General features: G+C 40.0%; 1 protein-coding gene across 1 annotated transcript; it reads right to left on the reverse strand.

Annotated features, from left to right (window-relative positions):
* Positions 1-216: 216 nt before the first annotated feature.
* park7 (parkinson protein 7) lies at positions 217-23,979 on the reverse strand. The gene is made up of 6 exons (XM_043675974.2): positions 23,848-23,979; positions 17,480-17,581; positions 10,051-10,110; positions 8,267-8,336; positions 2,375-2,461; positions 217-1,454 (listed from the first exon to the last, which is right to left on the reverse strand). Exons 1-6 carry the CDS (start codon positions 23,977-23,979, stop codon positions 1,300-1,302), a joined length of 606 nt encoding a protein of 201 aa, XP_043531909.2. The 3' UTR covers positions 217-1,299.

Raw genomic sequence — 23,979 nt, forward strand, 5'->3', positions numbered from 1 at the left:
CTTACAATAGTGCTGTTGATCCTGTCCTCTGGAAAATTAACCATGTCATTGTTTTTCAGGTAGCACATAGTACAACATATCCACAAATCACAAGGTATCCACGCAGAAAGAAAATCGCCACAAAGTTAACTCCATAATCAGGTGGTAAACTAGCATATCAGGCTTTAGCACGATATAGCAAATCACCAGACCAGCAGGAATAAATGCACACCAATATCCAGACACTGATTTTATTTGTTGCTGCAGTCAAGAAAAGCCACTACTGATATCAGACAACAGATTTGTGGTATTTTCTGAGAATACATAAAACTCAAATTTTGTTGAAATGTCTACTTAAAGGCTATATTATAGAGCTGGACAGATGGGTTTCACAAGCAGTGGCTTGTGGAATTTTAACTATAATCTCACATCCTTATCTAATCAAGCATTTACAGAAATTACATGGAAAACATTCATGAAGTTTTGCTTTAATAAGCCTTTTAACCCACAGCCTAACCACCTGTTTAATTAGTATTTGTTACAAAGTTACGGTACTGTGGCTAAATGCCAAATTCAGAACAATTCCCAGGGTATCATTTATAAAACACACATCTTAGTCATCAGGAACTTACACAGAGGCCCTTAGCACAAAGATATGATGTTAGAAAGAGCGATTCCTAACCTACATGAAGCTGGCAGCTGAGAAAGTGGAAAAATTACAAAAGGGCATCTTCTCCTTTTAAAGAAAAGTTCTATCAAGTGTAAGGCATGAAGCTAGCCAAGGAACATATTCCTTTTGAGAATACTGCTGTAGCAGTGTGACAAGTATGCTAGTTATAAAGGTGTTTTCCTGTCCCATAAAATATAGATGTTACATGACAATAATAGTGTTCAAAAAGAAGATATAATTGGAGAGGTGTGGGATACAGAAAAAATGCAAGTTATTGGTATTGAATACAGAAGGATCTTCTGTTCCAATTTAAATTACAGGAATTCAAGCTAAATTCATACCTCAGGTTATTCAATTCACAGAGTAGAACAAAAGGAAAGATTAAAACTTTAACAAATTTCTAAGGAGCAGAAATTTGGAAGTCAATTCCTATCAGTAATTAAGTATCATCAGGATTTAAATCTTGCAAGTTAGTCCAATTCAGTAGCATTTGCTTTGAAAATGCTTAAAAGATTATTAAAGTCAAAATTCCACCTGTCATATTGGCTCTACTTATGAAAAATTGTTCTCTAAGCAGCAAGTCTCCAATTAATTCAACTTATTTCTTCCTTTCCCACCACTCCATCCACAATTCTCCAAAGTTGGCAGTTTCACAGGACCAAAGGAGCTTTAACTTTGTCAGCCATCTCTTTTCCAAGAAGTTTTTCTATAATTGCAAGGCCAAATTCGAAACTGGTGCCTGGTCCCCTGCTGGTAAGAAGGTTCCCATCTATCTCCACACGAGCTTCAGAATAAATATAATGATCTGAAAGGGAATAAAGCAAAGCAGAGCAAACTTTTAACAATACTGATACAGTATTAAAGCTATGGGTACTGGTGATGAAACAAGCTTGATTGAAAACATCTTGAATAAAAGTACAAAGGTCTTGGAATAACATTGCAATTCCATCTACTTCACTGGGTTGATCCATTCAGTTTATCCAGATATCGACCAGTTTAAGTTCAGACATTTAACACAGTATTGATGAAACATTTATAAAAGTTGCATTCAAGAACAAAAAAAAATTTAGACTTCAACTGGATTCACAGAGCTTTTGGCATTGAAGCCAAGATCAAATTAATTTTTCAAAACCATAAGACCAAAGCACAAAGGCTTCCTTAGAAGGAACATGTAGGATGGAGAAGAAACCACAGCAAAAATTTTATCTTGTGCATACCAGAGCAGCATTTTTCAGTAGGAAGTCTCCCAACCGTATGCAGGAGCAGGAGAAAAGCAGACCAATTTTCCGGACTATTCCCCCAGTAGAGAGCCAAATGAAATACTGCACCACTTCAGGAAGGCAGCTTAAGGGTAATTAATGATGGACAATAAATGTTGGACCGGCCAAGGACACCCACATCCCATGAATTAATAAAACAAATACTTTACTGCCACCCATCTGAGTTTTGTCAATTCTGCAACATCAAACCTAGCAACTTCTGGTCTGTATAGTCAGTTGAACACACAGAAGTTGCAAGCAGTGGATTCAGACAGGAAGCTAAATACCTTTAAGATTTTAAACAAGAGATTTCATTAATTAACTTCATTAATTTAAATATAGCATTAAAATAATAGGAATCACACACTAACATGAAAATTTGATCATAAGATGGTGGCAAGCTTTCCTACCAGGTTGTTAAAAGAAAAATGCATACTAGATACCAAGCATGTATCTGACCCCTTACCTCCATTCATCACTTTGTCCTTAGCAAGAGGATGGCTTGTGACTTTCTTCCCATAGCCTATTTCATGAGCCAATAGAGCTGTGGGGCCTGCAAAACAAAACAGAAGAATCATCATATGGAACACAAAACATTAACTATTTCTTTCTCCACAGATGCTACCAGACCTGTTGAGTTTCTTTAGCACTTTGTTTCTAAAATAAAGATGTTTTAAAAAGGTGGTTGTTTTGCACAACTTGTCACCAAAAATCTGGTTAAACAACAATGCATGTAACTATACTGATTAATCTGGCTTATAGTTTTGAAGATTTTGTAGCTCAGTCTCACAACCTGAAGTTTACATTAACTAAAAGAAATCACCGTAAACATCAAAAATGCAAGAGAAATAAAATCCCTGAGCTCAAGAGCAAGCGGAAGAAAAGTAAATGCCTTCCTGAGAGAGATGGGCAGCTAACAGGCATGGGTTTTCAAAGAAGTTGGATCCGCAGTAAATTCTGCATCTTCAAGTATGAAAATATTTGTACAAAATTTATATGCATATCATAATGCCTTTTCTTTCTCTTCTTGGAAATTCAAAAGTGTCCTTGGAAATGCAAAAGTCTTTTGGTACAGGCTTCCACATTAGCAGGTTTGTGCCTGGTGTACCTCTTCATCTAAGAGTGTTTAGAAAAATGACAATCCTCAGCACAATGTAAACTAAAACACTGACCTCAAACTAGAGGAAGGAGATAACCAGACACCTTAAAAATCTGTCCTGTATTCATCTTTGGTTAAAAAGATGATTAGCATATAGAAAACAATCAGAAATAAATATATTTATCAAGTCCTTGTTAAAAGGGTAGTGCTTGCCAGGCAACTGACTTCATCAGACAGAAGGTGGAGAAAGACTCCCCTAAATAGTACAGATAGAGAACAGGGTGCCTCCCATATAATTTGACGTCAACACACACTGCATCAACCCTTTGTTTGCACTCTAGTATCAGTGAACTGCCCTCAATTTCACAGGTTATACACTTTTCCTGTCTATTTAGCCAATAGAGGACATCTAAATGACTGCTTCTTAATAAGACCTTATTAACAATTGACTAGATATTTTGGATAACTATAGTCCCAAATCACAAAGTTTAGTGGCATTCTAAAGGCACTAGACTATGGTAGAGTTTATAATGGAATGCTGCCTCTAAACACAGGCTCCAGTGTTTAAGATTAATTCGACACAACACTGGAGAAGAATATTGTGGAAAGGAAGGGGGGGAATTGAGACCTCTTGCAGAAATACAGGTGAGGTGCCTGACAACTGGAGGGGGCTAACGTTGTACCTTTGTTTTAGAATGTTTGTAAGGAGAAACTGGGGAACTATAGACCTGAGAGTCTGACTTCAGTTGTGGGTAAGTTGTTGGAGATGATTATACAAGATAGGATTTATGGACATTTAGAGGGGCAGAAATTGATTAGGTGTAGTCGACATGGTTTTGTGTGAGGAAAGTCATGTCTCACAAGCTTGATTGAGTTTTTTGAGGAAGTTATCAAAACGATTGATAAGGGTACAGCAGTAACCCGTGTTTATCTTGGATTTTAATAAAACCTTTGACAAGGTTCCACATGGTAGACTAATTAGTAAAGTTAGGTCACATGGGATTCAGAGTGAACTTGCCAATTAGATACATAATTGGCAGGAGACAGAATGGTGGTGGAGGATTGCTTTTCCGACTGGAGGCCTTACACCAGCAGTGTTCCCCTAGGATCAGTTCTGGGTCCTCTTTGGTTTGTCATTTATATTAATGATTTGGATAAGAATAGAGAAGGCATGGTTAGCAAGTTTGCAGAGGAGACCAAAATTGATGGCACAGAAAACCTTCTTCACTGTCTACTAAGATTACAAAGGGATCTTCATCAAAGGGTCAATGGGCTGAAAAATAATTGATAGAGTTCAGTCTGTTTAAATACAAATATTGCATTTTAGTACATTAACTCCTTTCCATCAGAAGAAAAACTGGCAATAAGAGTACACAGTTTTCAAGAATAATAAATAAGCATTGGATTTTCTTAACAAGGAAATGTAAATGGGCTGCAGGTTTGCAAACTCGATTGTCTTAGTGTCAATAGCATACCATGGTAGTCTGAAGGCTTCAAGGCAACTGAGAGAATATCATCTTTCTTCACAATCCATTCATGCTGATGTGACTATAACCATATGAAAGAGCTGTTTAATGTTCTGAAGGTCAGAACAAAAGATAAATAAATGAAACCTCCTTTCAGCTATCATCTTGAGGGTTGAAACATGCACTGCAAATATTAATACATTTGCTTTGTCAGATGTGACAGACTAATTATACCAAGTATATCTAATAAATCTTAGATGATTTATTACAAAGAGTTATATTTGGTTAATGGAACAAATATGAAATGAATAAAAGGATCATCTTTGCAGGTGTCAGTGCAGTGCAAGTGTCTTTTCACTGTCTGTTGCACAGCTTAAAAATGTGTTGCTGGAAAAGCGCAGCAGGTCAGGCAGCATCAAAGGAACAGGAGAATCGACGTTTTGGGCATAAGCCCTTCTTCAGGAATGAGCAACTGTCTGTTGCACATTCAAGAGACAAATCACTGGACCACGAAGATTCTGCCCACAACATACAACTGAGCAACTATTTCAATAAGCTGGTCAGGGGATGTGAAGCAATGTGAAATATGCCACATAAATACAAGTTCATTGCCTTTAGTTAGGACCGCAGTAAACATGGTGACCAGATTGGCATTCACTCAGGAACAACTATGGTGTAGCTAAATTTAAAAATTCTGTGGGGAAAAAAAAAAGAAAAAATCTTTCAGAGCTGACAAGGTGACATTTTACAGATAATTGAACATATGTAACAGAATCAGCAGTTGACTTAACATCCTGACGTATCTGTAGCAGTCAAAACCCCAGTGTTTTTCTCGTCCTTCCAAGTGGCCCTGATATGTACCACTGATTAAAGACAGAATTATTTTGTGCTATTCCATTATCTTCCAGTGAAAAGAACTCCGCAGCAGCAAAAGTGACAAGGAATTGAAGGGATATGTCATGCAGAAAAATGCTCGATTATTTTTAAAATAAAGAGTCAGTGCTTGCAAATAACCCTTTAGTCTTTCTGCATCCTAATGCAAATATTGCATTGACTACAATAAAGCTTCTGCTTTGAGTTTTATCCAGGAGAGAGACAGATAAGGAGTCAGTTAGGGATAAGGTGGGCTCAAGTCATCTTGAGGAAAATGCAGAGTCAGAGTCATTTGGTTGTTTACACAGGCTACCATTCATATCAGTCCACAAGGTGGCAGACAGGGTCATTCAACCACACAGCACACAACAGACTTTATGTCGCATCTCAACTTCCATAACCCTTATGTTTGCTGATCCCCACAGAATAGCTTTCCCAGGTGTTGGGCTCAGAAGACTTTCAAGCTAAACCCTACAAGAGGGAATAAGTTCACTTTAAAATTGAATCTCCATCTAATGGTGAATCAGTGGTGCTGGAAGAGCACAGCAGTTCAGGCAGCATCCGAGGACAGGCAAAATCCGAGGACAGGCAAAAATCGACGTTTCGGGCAAAAGCCCTTCATCAGGAATAAAGGCAGAGAGCCTGAAGTGTGGACAGATAAGCTAGAGGAGGGTGGGGGTGGGGAGAGAGTAGCATAGAGTAAGAGCTTCAGGGCAGAGGAAATGACCTGGGAGTTGCAGTGGGAGAGAGACTCCCTGAGATTCTTGTAGAGAGAGGAGGAAAACGTCTTCAAGGCAGGCATCCTTGCAAGAGGATTCGCAGTAGGGTTAAAATCAACGAGGTAAAAACAATGACTGCAGATGCTGGAAACCAGATTCTGGATCAGTGGTGCTGATGAAGGGCTTTTGCCCGAAACGTCGATTTTGCCTGTCCTCGGATTCTGCCTGAACTGCTGTGCTCTTCCAGCACCACTGATCCAGAATCTGGTTTCCAGCATCTGCAGTCATTGTTTTTACCTCCATCAAATGGTGTCTAACACTCTCAGTCGGACCATCAACAAGATAAACTGGCCAAGGAGTGACCCTGCTTTTCTTCAGTCTCATGCCTCACTTAGTAGCCAGGAATGGGGCAGTGCTCAGAAAAACCACTAAACATTCTGCCTTTCGAGAATGGATGCTGAGTAACTCTACCCAGGAAGTGCTGTGGTTAGCAAACAAGACAAATGGGTGTTGTAAAGATACCACAAAGACATTTAAAAGCAGAGAGAAACATGAACCAACCAGACAGGCACTTTAGCACTTTATACAAGTGTTGCAGGTTTGAATCTTGCAGATGGAAAAGCAAACACAGGAAAGAACACTAGGCTGCTCATATTGCAATATGAGGTTACTTGAAGTCAACACCTCAAAAAGGTTCACCTCACACCATGCTTCCAGTGCTGACTCTGTTCTCGCAGTTCTTCCATTACATTGTCCTGACGATGCCAAATTTGACAATGGGGCCTCCTTCTTCCATAATCGAGGACTTTTCAGCACCACAGTTGACTGAAGGCTCTCAGCTGGATCTGACCCATATTCTGCGCTTCAACCCTCACGCCCTCTCTTTCCTCAAACAACAGGTATAGGGTCCCACTTGTCCTTATCTACCGTCCCACCAGCATTCACATTAATTAGGCACTATTTCTTTCACCTCCAGCAGGATACCACATTCTCCTCCCTTCCCTTGTCAGCCTTCCGCAGGATCTGTTCTTTCTGGACCATCCTGGTCAACCCTTTCTTCACTCCCAATACCTTCCTGCAATCGCAGAAGGTGCAAAACCTGCCCGTCTACTTCCAGGTGAAGTAATGTTTTCTGCACTTCATGCAATCTATTCTACTATATTTCTGCTCACAATGTAGTCTTCTCTACATTGGGGAAATGAAGGGCAGACCGGGTGATTGTTTTGCAGAACACCCATGTTCTATCCGCTCAAAAAAGACTCTTGAGCTTCTAGTTGCCTGTCACTTCAATACACCATGTTCCCTAGCCAATACCTGTTTCAAGCTCACTGTAGCGCTCCAACAAAGCGCTTCATTTTCCACTTGGGAAGTCTGCAGCCTTTTGGTCTTTATATCACATTCAACAATTTTAAGGCTGAAGCACCTTCTCCCATATCTTTACCTTAACTCCCACACACCAGGCCTTGTCATCACATGGGCTGCTACCACACACAACCCATTGTCAACTACTAATAGACCCCATTAGCACATTCATTCTCCCAGGCTGACCTCAGGAATGGCAAATGGAGTTTAATTCAGATAAATGCAAGATGTTGCATTTTGGTCAGACAAACCAGGGCAGGACTGACACAATTAATGGTAGAATCCTGTTGTTGAACAGAGACCTACAGGTTTGGGTACATAGTTCCTTGAAAGTGGCGATACAAGCAGAAAGGGTGGCAAAGAGGGAGTTTCGCATGCTTGCCTTCATTGGTCAGAGCATCAAGTAGAGAGGTTGCTAAGTCATGTTACAGCTGTACAAGACATTGGTAAGGCCACATTTGGAGTACAGAGTACAATTCTGGTTGCCTTGCATTAGGAAGAATGTTAATAAACTGGAAATAGTGCAACAAAGATTTACAAGGATGTTACAAAGACAGGAGGGTTTGAGTTATAAGGAGTGATCATTTTACATTTTTTTGGGGGGGAAAAAAAAAAGAGGGGCCTTATAAAAGTTTATAAAATCGTGAAGGCAGAGATAAGGTGAATTGCTAAGGCCACCCCCTGCCTAGAACCGCCAACATTCTATGGAGGAAGTCAGATAAATTTATATAGACTAGAGATAAAACATGATCTTTCTGGTCAGTATGGCATTTGCTTTCAACCAAGTCAAGGGAAGTTAGTACAGGGAGTTTCATATACACAAGTCAAGAAAGCCATACCTGCACAGATAGCAGCTATCAAACCATTCCGGCAATCTTGGTCCTTCAGCACTTCCTTTACAGCTGGAGACTGACAAAAATAAAAAAGTAAAGCTTCAATTAGGATACTGCGAGTTGGCACATGCTAATAGTTTCTATGGCAGGTACATTTCTCATTTGTCAGGAGACAAGTTGCATTTTCTATTTTATGACATGTTCTCAGGTTCTGTAATATGGTCCAAGAAGCTGTTCTAAAAGTTGTAAAGTATAAATGAACAGAGAGATATTGGTATTTATACACTGAACTCCTTCGAAAAACCAGAAAAAATATAGTTCAGGACAAATTGATAAGGTGGTTAAAAACAAAAAGTTAGGCGATTTATAAATTCAGGCAGAGAGTATAAAAGCAAAGATCAGCTAGAACTCTAAATTACTGATTAGTCCTTGGCTGAAGTACTGTGGACAACTCTAGACCCTAGACTTAAAAATAGTTCAATGGCATTTGAAAGGCTGCAGATTTACTTCAGTTATGAGAAAAAGGTTAGAAAAGTCATCATTCTTGTTGAAACTGAGAAAGTCAAGAGGTGATCGAGAAGAGGCTTTCAAGAGCAGGTATATGGGGTAGCAGCAACAGGCAAGTAGAGCTAGTTGATACTAGGTGTACAGACTATTCACCACTAGAGGATTTCCCAGCTGGGTGTGGTCATTTGGCACATTTGTTTTAGACATCTTTGGTTCATGTGTTTGCCTAAACAACTGAAATTATACCTCAAATATAATTAATTGACTAAAAACACTTGGGACTTGAAAATGTTCTTTCTAATGAACACAATAGTAGGAATGGATCATATGACTCTTTCAGCCTGCTCCACCTTTCAACAGAATTATCATGGAACTTGGGCTTCAAATCCACTTCCCTACCTCACTCCCCAATATTCTTAGATTCTCCTGAGACATTGAATACCTGTAAGACAGAGAGACAATGATGGAGCAGCTACAACACTCTGCAGTAGAGAACACCAAAGATACACAACTATTGAGGGAAGTAATTTATTCTCATCTAAGTTCTAAATAGATCAGCACCTTAGCCCAAGATACTGGTCCATGCTTTAGAGCCCCCAACCAGTAGAAACAAATCTTTTGCATCTATCTTATCAAGCCCCTTCAGAATCTTGAATTTATTCTTATTCTTCAAAATTCCAGAGAAAATAGAAAATCAACCTCTCAGTAGGAGCAGATATTCCTACAATAGGGACCAATTTAGGAAGTCTTACCTAAGCCATCTACAATGCAAATATGTCCTTCCCTAAAAATATAAACCAAAACTGCACACAATATTGCAAGTGTCGACTCACTAAACCCTGTACAATTGTAGCAAGGCTTCCTTATTTCTGTACTCCAAATATGCCACTTACCTGAAGTGTTTGGCACACCATATGCTACTTTTCTACATCCAATGTATAAGCACACCAAAGTCTCTGAACATATAAATTTTAACCTATCAAAACATATTCTGCTTTTCTATTCTGGTAACCAAATGAATAACTTCACACTTCCCTACTTCATACTCCTATCTTCCACCTTATTTCCTGCTCACCTAACCCATTTCGGACCCGTTGTAGCCAGTGTCCTCCTCACAATCTGCATTTCCACTTAGTTTTTGTATCAAACGTTGATAAACCAAAAGGACAAAGAAACAATGTCACCCATTAAGTGGTGTTTCCAACAGTAACAAACAAAAAATTATGGAACAAGATACAGAATCTCAAAAATTCAAATAATTCTGTTATTCTATTTGAACTCACCTCAGATAAGTTCTGGGCCCCAAGGTTTCCTCCAGGTAATACAATCACATCATAAGGACCCTGCAAAAAGCCACAAACTAGCTGTTAATCAAATTTGTGCTAACTGTTTAATTATTGACTGTGTGTTCAGCATTACTGGTAGAATCATAAAAGGAGAACCTAATGCCATCAAGTGAAAGTGAACAAACCCATTTAAACGTTAACACAGATAGAATAAATTGAACAGTGGCTTTTGGTCCTGTCCAATGAGGTTTCTTACTTCACCTAGGCACTGCAAAAAAAAAAATCAACAATAATAACAATTATAACAATAAGGGTTATTCTTAGCCACAGAAAAACTAACATACGAACACAGAACTCAAAACAGTCACTGCTAATTTCTAAGCCCACAAATGGATATACTGCATAGCAGGTAGATCAGCCATGATCTCATTGAATGGTAAAGCAGACCCAATGGGCTGAAGGGCCTTTGTGTGCTCCTCTTACTATGGTCTTACAGAAGCAACCTCTAGCTATTCAACTGCAGAAGCCATTGCAAACCCTCTACCTCAAATCATCTAACTAATAACCAGCCTACAACAATAATACTTAGAGATGAAGGAAGATCAGTATCTTAACTGTACCAAAATTAAAATACAAGTACAAAAGTTAATAATTGCGTAATAAACTAACCTTTAATCATGCCCAAGACTAAAGCTTTATTGGTTTGTTATTTGTGCAGGAATTCACAAGATTTACAGTTTACAGGAATTAGGATGGTGTATAGGATCAGGAATGGGCAATAAACACAGGCCTCATCACCAGAGCTTATGTTGCATGAAAATTTTTTTTTTTAAAAAAGTGCTATCGAAATATTTCAAGGCTATGAAGAATGCAGACATAGCTCAGCATCGTAACTATCATGAACGATTTGGGTGTGTCTGGAATGGCCCACGAACTGTAAATTTATATAGCACATTTAACTTCCTTTTTAGTTTTGTTTTGAGTGTGTTCCATTTAAGACATAAAACTAAAGCTTTACTGCTGATTAAGCAAGAGCAAAGGTTAGCTTAAAATTTATTTTAGCAAAACTTATTGTTCAAAACACAAAGTAAAAAATGACAATTAGCTAAGATACAGAAGGTTAAAGTAAGTACAGTTACAAGATACTTATAAAGACTAAGGAAGATCTATTATTGCAGGCTGGTTACTAGCTCAAAGATTCGGAGGTAAAGGGTTATGTAGTTAACAGCTGGGTTGTTGCTTCAATAAGATGGGAAGAGCATAAATAGGCCATTCAGCCCATTAAGTCTGGTCTACTATTCAATGAGGGCATGGCTAAACAGGATCCTCAACTCCACTTTCCTTCCTTCTCCCATAATCGTTGAATATATTTAGACTTGAATATTCTTAACTTACAGCTTTGAATATATTTAAATTAACCAACCTCCACACTCCTCTGCAGTAAAGAATTCCACAGATTCATTATCGTCAGACGGAATTCCACTTCGTCTCAGTCTTAAGTGTACATTCTAAGAGTATGCCCTCTCATCCTAGAATCTCCCACAAGGGAGAACAATCTTTCTGCACCTACATTGTCAAATCCCTTAAGTATTTTTAAGGTTTCAATAAGGTCACCTCTCATTCTTCTAGATTCCTACAAGTATAGGCCCAATCTATGCAACGTGCCTTCATAAGACAGACACAGTCTCTCCACACCTGGTAACACTTAGTGAACCTTCTCTAGATTGCCTCGAATACCATAGATCTTTTCTTAGATAAAGAAACAAAAACTTCAGAGTGTTCAGCCATGGTCAGGCCTGTGCCTTGTGTAGATTTAGCAAACAGTTCACAGCAAGTCAATAAACAGAACACATTCTGAGGAAGAGTACAGTCTCTTCTATTTTACTTTTACACAATTGGAGGTTGTAGCTCTACCATGCAAAGTTTCCAAGTTGCACAGCTGAGCACATGCATTGCTGCTCAGAGGGGCCATGCACAACAATTGGTGTGTTGATACCATCCACAACATTGTTTTCTGGTTCTGGAAATCACTAATATACATGGACCTCAGCAGTCCAGTCTGAAGAAACAAAATTTAATCAGGATAGCTGCTTGTACCCTAGTTCGGTAAAGCAGACCTTAGATAGTTTGCCTTTTCTCAGCACTCTGTTGGAAATAATCTCTCTCCCTTGGATGGTGTCTCTTAGAGATCCTCTTGAAGTTTTGCTTAAAGTTGGTGTCTGTGTTTATTGTAAAGATTGAAAGCTTAAGATTGCTGCTTTATTAACTTTTGATGAATTATTGTTCCTCAAAGCATAGCCAATTATGCTTCAATGCCGTGGAGGAGTACTTCTAGTCCATCTTCCTCAGAAGCTTTGAATTCTCATCTTTAAAAAGATCCAATCTGTTGTTAAGGGGTTACTGAATTCAAAATGCCTCCCTTTATGATTAATGCCATGATAACAAACCAGTTTTGGCAACAGCAAATTAAGGACAGTCATATCCAGGGACAACCTTGCAGGACAGTGTCCATTTTTACAGACATATTGGCCTTCTTTATAAACTAGACTAAGTAAATTGTTGTGACACAGCTAAAAGGCCATCAAACAAAATGGAGACCGAACACCAGCAAGCAATCTTACACATCTTCACTCCTCTATTGGGTTATCTAAACATGTGCTGAATCTCATACATTAGAATACACAATGTGATTACTTAAGATTTTCATCTTGAGATGTGAAACAACAATTGAAGTATGGATTGACTAGTGCTTATGTTGTAAATGGGGTTGGAGGATTAAACAACTAACGGGAGGAGGCAGATAAATGATCAGTCCCTTCCTCAATTATGGCAGAGTCCAGCAGTGAGTGAAAGTTAAGACTGAAACATTTGCAACCACGATCAGCCAGAAATACCAAATGGAGCATCTATCATCGGTTCCCAACGTCACAGTTGCTATAGCAGTACCTGTTCAGCAAGACCCTGCATACTGATGCCCAGTTTGGGTTCTGCTAGGACAACTCCGCTCCTTTGCTCAAATACAAGCAACACAGATAAATTCGAGAAGGGAGTTCGAAGTGACAGTCCTTGATATCAGGCCACATTTGACCAAGTTTGGCATCAAAAAGTCCGAGAAAAACTGGAGTCAATGGGAATCAGTAAGAAAAATTTCCAATGACTGAAGACATACCCGGAATACAAGAAAATGGTTGTTGGAGATCAGATTTCTCAAGTCCAGGCCATCTCTGCAAGAGAGTTCCTGAGGGTAGTATCCTTGGCTCAACAATTTTCAGATGCTTTATCAAGAACCTTCTCTGCGTCATCTATGATTGCTCAATGTTCAGCACCATTCACAACTCCTCAGATACTGAAGCAGTCCACATCCAAATGCAATCCAAACCTGGACAATATTCAGGTTTGGGCTGACAACGAGCAAGTAACATTTACACCATACAAATGCCAGGCATTATTCAACTCTAATAAGAGACAATCTAATCACCACTTCTTAAGTTAATGGCATTCCAAACCCCGCACCACCACCCCATGGATTACCAGTGCCACTAAATTGGATCAGCTATATAAATACAGTTGCTACAAATACAATTCAGGGACTAGGAATACTGTAGCAAGGGGCAGCACGGTGGCTCAGTGGTTAGCACTACTGCCTCAGTGCCAGGGACCTGGGTTCAATTCCCACCTTGGGCGACTGTCTGTATGGAGTGTGCACATTCTTCCCATGTCCACGTGGGTTTCCTCCGGGTGCTCCAGTGTCCTCCCACAGTCCAAAGATGTGTAGGTCAGGTGAATTGGCCATGCTAAATTGCCCATAGTGATAGAGGTGCATTAGTCAGTGGAAAATACAGGCTAGGGGAACGGGTCTGGGTGGGTTACTCTTCGGAGGGTTGGTGTGGATTTGTTGGGCCAAAGGGCCTGTTTCCATAACCGTAGGGAATTTAAAAAAAAAAGTAATGTACCTCCCAAAGTCTATCCACTATTTACAAACAAGTCAAGAGTGTGATGGAATAGTCCCCACTTGTCTGATGAGTGCTGCTCCAACACCACTGAAGCAGCTCGATGTCAATCCAGAACAAAACTGCCCACTTGAATGGTACCACATCCAAAAACAGTCAGCCCCTCCATTCCTGATGCTCAGTAGCAGTAGTACATATTAACTACAAGATGCAATGCAGAAATTCAAAGATCCTTAGCACCTTCCAAACCCATGACCACTGCCAACTAGAAGGGAAAAGACATTAGATACATGGAAACACTACCCATCTGCAAGGTCCCCTCCTAGCCACTCCGTATCTTGACTTGGAAATATATCACCGTTCCTTCACTGTTGCTAGATCACAATCCTGGAATTCCCTTCTAAGCACACAGACTGCAGTGGTTCAAGAAGGCAGCTAACCAGCACCTTGAGGGCATCAAACATTGCCCAGCTAGCAATGCTCACATCCCACAGGTGAATTAAAACAAAAATGCCAGCAAATTCAATAAATGTTGTGTGCACTGAATACAACTAAAGCAATGAACCCTGATAACATCCCAGCTTAGCGAGTTTTAAGAATATTTGTAGCTCAGGTTGAGGTTCTGAATGTAGGTTTGCTCGCTGTGCTGGAAGTTTCGTTTTCAGACATTTCGTCACCAAACTAGGTAACATCATCAATGAGCCTCCAGATGAAGCACTGGTGGCATGGCCCGCTTTCTATTTGTGGTTTGATTTCCCTACGTTTGGATGTCATTTCCTGTGGCAACATCACTTCCTGTGATGTAATTTATTGTTCTCCCCCCCCCCCCTCAGTGTGTGGTAAATGGAATCCAAGTCAATGCGTTTATTGATAGAGTTCCAGCTGGAATGCCATGCTTCTAGGAATTCTCGTGCATGTTTCTGTTTGGCTTGTCCTTGGATGGATGTGTTGTCCCAGTCAAAGTGGTGTCCTTCCTCATCTGGAGAATTCTCCATTCCTCTGGGAGAAATAAATAATACCAACTTCCAAAAAAATGAAACCAGACAGATCCAACACACCACGCTTCTAAGGATTACTCAAAATTCACAAATCAGGAGCCCCTCTCAGACCCATACTCTTGCTACCTGGAACACCAACTTACAGATTGGCCAAGGAGCTACACCAAAGACTAAAACACTGAGTAGAAGGCTCATGCCACCCCATCCATTCCACGTAAGAATTCCTGAACACCAAAGATAGAAGAGGATAAAATAATGGTCTCCTTTGACGTAACAGACCTGTTCACATCCATCAACATCAATCTAGCCAAGGAAACACTGACTACATTATTAGAAGAACCAAAGTCACATACACCAACACCAACACCAACACCAACTTCATCAGCAAGAACAATGTTGTCAACCTAGTGGACCTACCACCCACTTCACCTTCAACAACAAAACCTACAGACAAGCCAATGGAACACTCGTGGGATCTCCGCTATCAGGGTTCTTAGCAGAGGTAGTAATGCAGAGACTTGAACAAACAGTTCTGCCAACCATCCAACCCAAACTTTGATCCGCTACGTGGATGACACCTTTGTCATCACTAAACAAAACAAATTAGAGGAAACCTTCAAGACCATCAATAATACCCTTACTGGCATAAAATTCACTAAAAGAGGAGGAAAACAACAAACTGCCATTCCTAGATGTCGCAGTAGAGCGAACAGCCAATGGGGAACTTCAAACCAGCGTCTACATGGAAACAACACATACTGAACTACAGAAGCAATCATCCCAACACACACACACAAACGAAGTTGCATTAGAACGTTATTTCAACAAACCATCACACACTGTAGCACACAGAAACTACACAGAGCAGAAGAAAATCACCTATAAAGCATATTCAAAAAGAATGGGTATCCAATTAACACAGTCCACCAATTGCTCAGCAACAAACCCCAATAAGCAGACAAAACACATCCAGAACCCCTAGCCACTCTCCCCTACAAAGACATCTCAAAGGACTGCCAGACTACTCAGACCTCTTGGCATCATGGTAGCCCACAATCCCACCCACAAACTAAAACAGCAGGTAATGAACTTGAAAGACCCTATACAGACAACAAGCAAAACTAATGTCATTTACAAAATACCTTACAAGAACTGCTACACACACTACATTGGCAGAAAACTAGCTACCAGGATACATGAACATCATTAGCCACAAAAAGACATGACCCACTCTCACTAGTATCCTTACATATGGATGAGGAAGGACACCACTTCAACTGGAACAACACATCCATCCTAGGACAAGCCAAACAGAGACATGCACGCGAATTCCTAGAAGCATGGCATTCCAACCAGAACTCTATCAACAAACACTGACTTGGATCCCATTTACCATCCCGAGAAAAAGTACAGGAAATGATATCACCACAGGAAATTACATCACCAACCCAAGGAAACCTAAACACAAATAGAAAGCGGACCATGCCACCAGTGCTTCATCCGGAGGCTCACTGTTATTACCTAGTATGGTGATGAAACATCTGAAAATGAACCTTCCAGCTCAGAGAGCAAACCTACATCCAGAACATTCCAGTTGTTGTGAAGACTTACAATCCAGAGATGGCGGTGTCTCTGGTCTGTTCCAGCATATGTACAGCACTGACATCTACTTCACAAAAGGTAGAACTTACTCACGTTATGTCATGTCCATTGAATTTGTTACGCATTTTATCAGCCAATTATCTCCCCATTGGCTAGATATATGCAGCTTCAACAACACAAGAAGCTCAACAACACCCTAAACAAAGCAGATCTGAATGATCACCATCCCATTTTCCTTAAACTTTCACTCCTTCCACCATTAGCACATAATAGCAACAGTGGGCACCATCTGCAAGATGCACAACAGCAACTTGTCTAGGTTCTTTAACAGCATCTTCCAAATTGTGAAGAGGAGCATCAAGCACTTATGAATCTCATCACCTTAGGAGAATTCTCCTTCAAGTCACACATATCCTGACTTGATAATACATCTGGCTCTCCAGGTCACAATCTCCAAGTTCCCTACCAATGAAAATTATGGATGAACATATAACACCGGGACCGGAGTAGTCCACTACTCAGTATCTTGAGGACATTTAAAGGAGAGACCTTGCCAACAACATATTTAATCATATTTTTTAAATTGCAATATTTCTAGGCTGCTCAAAAAAGTGAGCAGCTCAATATTACAGCCAACTGATCCAAAAGGACTTCAGTCTAACAACTATACTCAGCTACCAGGCACCTTGATGTGCACTGAATTTGCATCAACACTGCAAGTGTACAAACTCCAATCTGAAAGGAAGTACATGCCAATTGCAAAATGCAGCTGAATTAGATTATGAGTTTAAAGTTAATTGAATGCAGTTTAATTAAGCAGTGCTCAAACACAACTCCCTTTTACCTTTAATTGTCACTGAAGCAGAGACAACATACCTGTTTAGCTGCATCTTGCAAGCTGGAGTCAGGACAAATAACTACATCACGACTGCATGTTATAGGCTCTTTACATGTCAGCCCTGCCACTGTTACTGTTATCTGAAATATAAAACATTAATATCAAACAGCAGTAAGGCACCTTGAATGCTCAGCTTCTCAGGACTGCCACTGGAATGCCAGTGAAGCAAAAATAAACATTTAAGAATGCTTTCAGCATCCACTTCAATTGTGAGAAAAAAAATTCTAGAACAGGTCCTTCCAGACCTGAAAGGAATTACTCAACAGATCATAAGGAATGACAAATTAAACATTAGCATTAACAATAGGAACAACGTGAGGAGCAAATTGAGACAATTAAATTGCAATAGCTTCAGAATTCTACATTCTTATCTAATGTAAGGATAGCAGTAGGTAAATCATTTGAGACACAGACCATGGTCCTGTCATCATCATATAAAAAAATACATAGCAGACACAAGGTACATCCACATAATATTAACTGGAATTACAGCAAAAGCATGAGACATGTTAGAAAGACAGCTGTCACAGGACTGTCTTACCAATGTACAGGAATAGCAAACTTAAAATGACATCAACTCTCACCCCCTACCTTAGTAGTGGATAATGCAGGGAGATGATGGAATAGAAAGAAATGGAAAAGCTATACACAATATTCAAATTCAACCATGGATTACAATTAAAACCAGATTTTAAAATACACTGTCTAGAAGTCTACCAACAGGAGGTTACATAATCACAGAAACTTCACCCACGATATTCCAAATTGTACACCTTTTAATGATTTGGTCTGAAAATCTGGTTAACATTTAACTTTAGATACATACTAACCAAAGTAAATCTCTAAACAGATTTTTTTAGATGCAAACATTGACAGATTCAAAACCTTCATATCATTTATATTTCATGTTGTTAATTTGTTACACAAGTTTAACAATTTGGTTTCACCAAAACAAAAAAAATTCAAATCTCTGCTCTCCACTCCAATACAATTTCAAATTGCCTTTTTGAAAATCTTGTTCAGCTTCATTTATTTTTATTTCCCTTGTCTTTGATCAGGTTTCAAATCCCAAGGCAACTAACCTTTTTCGAATCCTGATTAAGGTCATTGATCTGAAGTGTTAATGACTTCTCTCTCCACAGATGCAGCCTGACATGAGTATTTCCAACATTATGTTTTGTTTTTATTTCAGCTTTGCTCAATTAGTAGCCATCTAACACCACATAGTCTAATGCTTACAGTTCAACAAGTATGGCTGCAGTACATAATCAATTCACCACTCCAGTGCACTAAGTGATCATTGTATTGGTGATGTTGCTTTTGGGAGAAAGGGAGGGCTGCAGATGCTGGAGATCAGCGTAGAGAATGTGGTGCTGGAAAAGCACAGCTGGTCAGGTAGCATCAGAGGAGTAGGAGAATTGGCCTGTCCAAAGTTCTACCCTCAACCCCTTTAAAAACAGATTAATCAGAAAGTCATCCCTTTGTTGTTTGGAGAACTTTCTGTACATAAGACATCTCCCCTATTAGAATGCTTTTCAGTCATTATAGCCATAATACGCATAACCAAGACATTTTAGATGTAATATAAAGTCGTAAGTACAACACATACTTTTTAAGTGATATTTTTCTATGAAAAAAAAATCACCCATAGATTCACTGATTTATTAATGTCCTACAGGGAACAAAGATTTGGAACCCTATCACGGCAGCCACTGGAAGACATGTCAGAGTGACGACATAGATATCACCATTATACATGGGGACACCTCCCATCATGTACGCAGCAGGTACTCATGTGACCCGGCCAACGTTGTCTATCTCATACGCTGCAGGCAAGGAAACCCTGAGGCATGGTACATTGGCGAGACCGAGCAGTTGCTACAACAATGGATGAATGGGCACAGCGCAATGATCACCAGGCAGAGTGTTCCCTCCCAGTCGGGGAACACTTTAGCAGTCCAGGACATTCGGCCTTGGAGCTTGGGGTAGCCATCCTCCAAGATGGACTTCGGGACAAGCAACAACGCAAAATGGCCAAGCAAAGGCTGATAGTCAAGCTCAGTACCCATGGGGATGGCCTCAACCAGGACCTTTGGTTCATGTCACACTACAGGTGATCCCACTCCACTATACATACTCATACACAAGCGAGCACACATTCCTAAATACTTACGCAGACCCTCTCTCTTGCACAAGCTCTCTCTCATATGCACACACACACACACCCTCACACCTTCTCATACGCTTGTACACATGCAGCACAAGTTTATGGGGTGAATTTGTATTTGCAGAGTTACATTTTATTTTGCTCAAAAACTGCATAAATTCATGTAAGATTCTTTAAGCCCCACTTCAGAAACAGAACCAGTCTTGTCTCAACAATGGGACAAGACAGACTTTAACCTCACACCTTTAATGCATTGTCTGAGCTGAGACACCACTTCCTATTAGAAAAGCTGAAGCTAACTTAAAATATAACTTAAAAACTTTTAAAGTGGCCGAAATCACCTGGACCAGATGAACTGCACCCCAGAGTTTAAAGGAGATAGCTGAAAAGATAGCAGAGGCATTAATGGTGATCTTTCAGGAATTGCTAAAATCAAGGAGGGTCCCAGAGGATTGGAAAATCACCAAAATGACACACCTGTTTAAAAAGGGAGTCAGGCAAAAGACAAAATTACAGACCAATTAGCCTAACCTCAGTCGCAGGTAAGCTCCTGCATTGTGAAGGATGAGATTTCTGAATACTTGGAAGTACATGGTAAAATACGGCAAAGTAAGCATGGTTTCATCAAGGGAAGATCAGGCTTGACAAATCTGCTAGAATGCTTTGAGGAAGTAATGGCCAGGTTAGACCAAGGAGAACCAATGGATGTTAACTATCTGGATTTCAAGAAGACCTTTGACAAGGTGCTGCATAGCATTATGTACGAGAAGGGCTCATGGTGTCACAGACAAGGTGCTAGCATGAATAGAAGCTTGGCTGTCTGGCAGAAAGCAGAGAGTGGGGATAAAAGGGTTCTTCTCAGGATGGCAGCCAGTGACAAGTAGTGCTCCACAAGGCTCAGCGTTGGAACCACAACTTTTCACTTTATACATTAATGATCTAGATGAAGGAACTGAGGACATTCTGACTAAGTTTGCAGACGATACAAAGATAGACATTGAGGTGGTGGGGAGGCTGCAGAAGGATTTGGACAGGTTATGACAATTGCAAAGACGTTGCAAATGGAGTACAATGTGAGAAAGCATGAGGTCATGCACTTTGGTAGGAAGCACAGAGACATGGACTATTTTTTAAATGGGGAGAAAATTCAAAGTCTGAAGTGCAAAGAGACTTGGGAGTTCTAGTCCAGTATTCTCTCAAGGTAAACTTGCAGGTTGAGTCAGTAGTTTGGAAGGCAAATGCAATGCTGGCATTTATTTTGAGAGGACTTGAATATAAAAGCAGGATGCACTTCGGAGGCTCCAGTCAGGCCACAATTGTGTGCAGTTTTGGGCCCCATATCTCAGGAGAGGTACTGGTCCTGAAGTGTGTTCAGAGCAGATTCACAAGAAATTCCCAGGAATGAAAAGCTTAACATTTGAGGAATGTTTGAGGACTCTAGATTTATACTTGATGGGATTTAGAAGGATATGGGGAGGATCTAATTGAAACATACAGAATACTGAATGGCCTGGACAGAGTAGACATTGGGAAGATGTTTTCATTGGTAGGTGAGACTAGGACCCAAGAGCATAGCCTTAGATTAAAAGGGAAGAACTTTTAGAACAGAGATAAGGAGAAATTTCTTTAGCCAAAGAGTGGAGAATCTATTGAATTCATTGCCACAGAAGGCTGTAGAGGTCAGGTCATGGAGTATATTTAAAGTTAAAAATCACAACACCAGGTTATAGACTGAGATAGGTTCTTGATTATCAAGGGGATCAAGGGTTACAGGGAGAAAGCAGGAGAATGAGGTTGAGAAACCTGTCATGATTGAATGGCATAGCAGACTCAATGGGCTGAATGGAGTCCATCTGCTCCTATGTCTTATGGGCTAAATGTACTGGTCCATGACCAATGTACTGCAGAATCATTGTGGAGAATCAGTCCCATCTTCATACTGAAGATAGTGGGCATAGTGTTGTGTTCCGATATGCTGAATGAGACAGAATTAGAACAGATCTAGCAGTTTAAAAACTGGAAATCAATGAGGCAGAGTAAGCTATCAGCAGAACTGTAGTAAACCACAAACATGTAACCTAATAGTCCAACATATCCTTCAACCAGGAACTGCTTCAAGCATACTCAAAAGTGAAGTGTCAATCTGCTGAAACTATATAGGTCTATTCACATGCTAAACTGCAAAACCAGCGTACTGAAGAGCAAAAAGATAAAAAATAAATAAATTTCTGTACCCATAAACAGTGATGAGACAATTAAATACATAACTAAAAAGGAGGCAGCTGCCAAACATCTCATCTCCAGTTATGGTGAAGAAAAGCACATCAAGGCAAAAGACAAGGCTCATAATTTTAGACCATCTTCAACCAGTCGTCACCTTCATCACACATGCTAGTTTTCAAACAAATTCTCTTCATTCCACATCATATCAGGAAATAGCTGAAGGCACAGGATACATTAAAAGGCCCTGAAAACAGCATGTGCCTGAATTAGGAAACTGCCAAGGTACTCAGTTCACAAAAATGTGACAAATCCAATCTGGACAATTATTGAACCAGTCTTTCTCAAATCAGCAAAGCGATGCAAGTTGTCAGCAACAATTTTTTTTATTTCAAAAATATACTTTATTCATAAAATAATTTTGATGATCTGTACAATTGGTCATGCCATACATATGTAAACATTCCATTTCTTTGCATACAGAGACAGAGTAAGCATTCATATATACAGGTCTGTACGATTACTATCCACATATTTAGCTCGGTGGGGGGGGTTCAGCAGAGCCCCCTTACTGTATCGGCCCCCTGTGCTCAGGCAGGCAGATGTTACACTGTAGTCTTTCCCCACCGTGCCTTGGCGGCAGCTGCCCCAGGCTTCAGCACGTCCCTCAACACGTAGCCCTGGACCTTGGAATGTGCCAGTATGCAACACTCAGTCGGGGTCAACTCCTTCAGCTGGAAGATCAACAGGTTTCGGACCGCCCACAATGCCATCAAGCGACACTCAGGAACAACTTGTTCACTTATGTTGATCTTGGGCTCTGCCAAGGCCACTTAGCTCCAGACACATTACAGTCTTGTTTCAAGTGTGGACATTTTTATAATCATACTTGCCAAGGCTAATGGAATCCTGGTTTTTATAACAACAGGACTACAACACAATGGAGTAGAATTCATGTTTCAGGTGCACAGAAACCCAATTAGATCAAACCTGGACTTCTGATAGCAGCTGTTAGGGAGATACATTGTGATTGGAGAGAATGTGGTGCTAATAATTTACATGAATTATACTTGGTTATTAAACTTTTAAACTACAAAGACAGACGAAATAACAGAACTGTGCTCATTCATATTAAGAGGTTAAATGGAATCTTGATAACTTTGAATAAACAAGGAAAGATGAACTAAATACAGATTAGAGTCTCTAGGATTTATGGACGATTCAAAAACAAAAGAGTCAGTTCCTTCTGAGGTGAATTAAGAAAAATGTCTGCATGTAAAAAGCAGAAATCTGGAAAATTCCCATAAAAAGGAACTGGCGCTAGGTCATTAAACAATTTCAAAATGAAGATCTTGTTAACGTAGAGCACTGAGAAATATAGGCATATATGTGTTGGATATCACCCAACCAAAAGTTACAAGGATGCAAGCCAAGTATTGGAAAATGTAAATAGGTGCTTGACAACAAACACGGACAGAGTGAGCTGGAGAATTCTAACTATAATTCCATGATTTAAGTGACTGATCAGGCTTTAGCAACTAAATGACCTATTCTTACACTCCATTTAAATTCCCCAGCTGTCAAGTTAGAATTTGAAACATGAATCATTCGGCCTCTGGATTCCTATGTCAGTAACATAACCTTTTAATTATTCTATCTGCAGTACAAATCCCCAAATGCGTTTGGTTATTTAAAGAAAAAAAACTGAAGCAGTAACGGGAGAAGGATCAATCTGCCCCCGTCTCTGAAATTTATCGAGGTTAATCCAGGTCAAATAACTGCAATCCTATTGACTACACAGACTGACATGGACAGGCCCAGGCCCAGCCCCTGCTCTGCGCTTATTGGACATTTTGTCTGCCAATCACCACAGCACCCGAAACTGAAACATTTCTCAATTTAAACTGCGAAAATTTTATTATCAAAATACAGAGCAAAGACGGCAATATTCCTGCTCACCCCAGCCCGACGCATTAGGTCCGTCGGAATCACGGTTTCCATTTCCTCAGCCCCTTTGGCCAAAATCACCAGCGCGCGCTTGGCCGCCATTTTGGAACAGGTGCTGTCTCCCTCGCCTGCGCGGTGCATCAT

This window comes from Chiloscyllium plagiosum, unplaced genomic scaffold, assembly GCF_037043375.1.
Source record: "Chiloscyllium plagiosum isolate Xiang-an unplaced genomic scaffold, Cpla_swu_hap1 HiC_scaffold_37, whole genome shotgun sequence".
NCBI lineage: Eukaryota > Metazoa > Chordata > Chondrichthyes > Orectolobiformes > Hemiscylliidae > Chiloscyllium > Chiloscyllium plagiosum.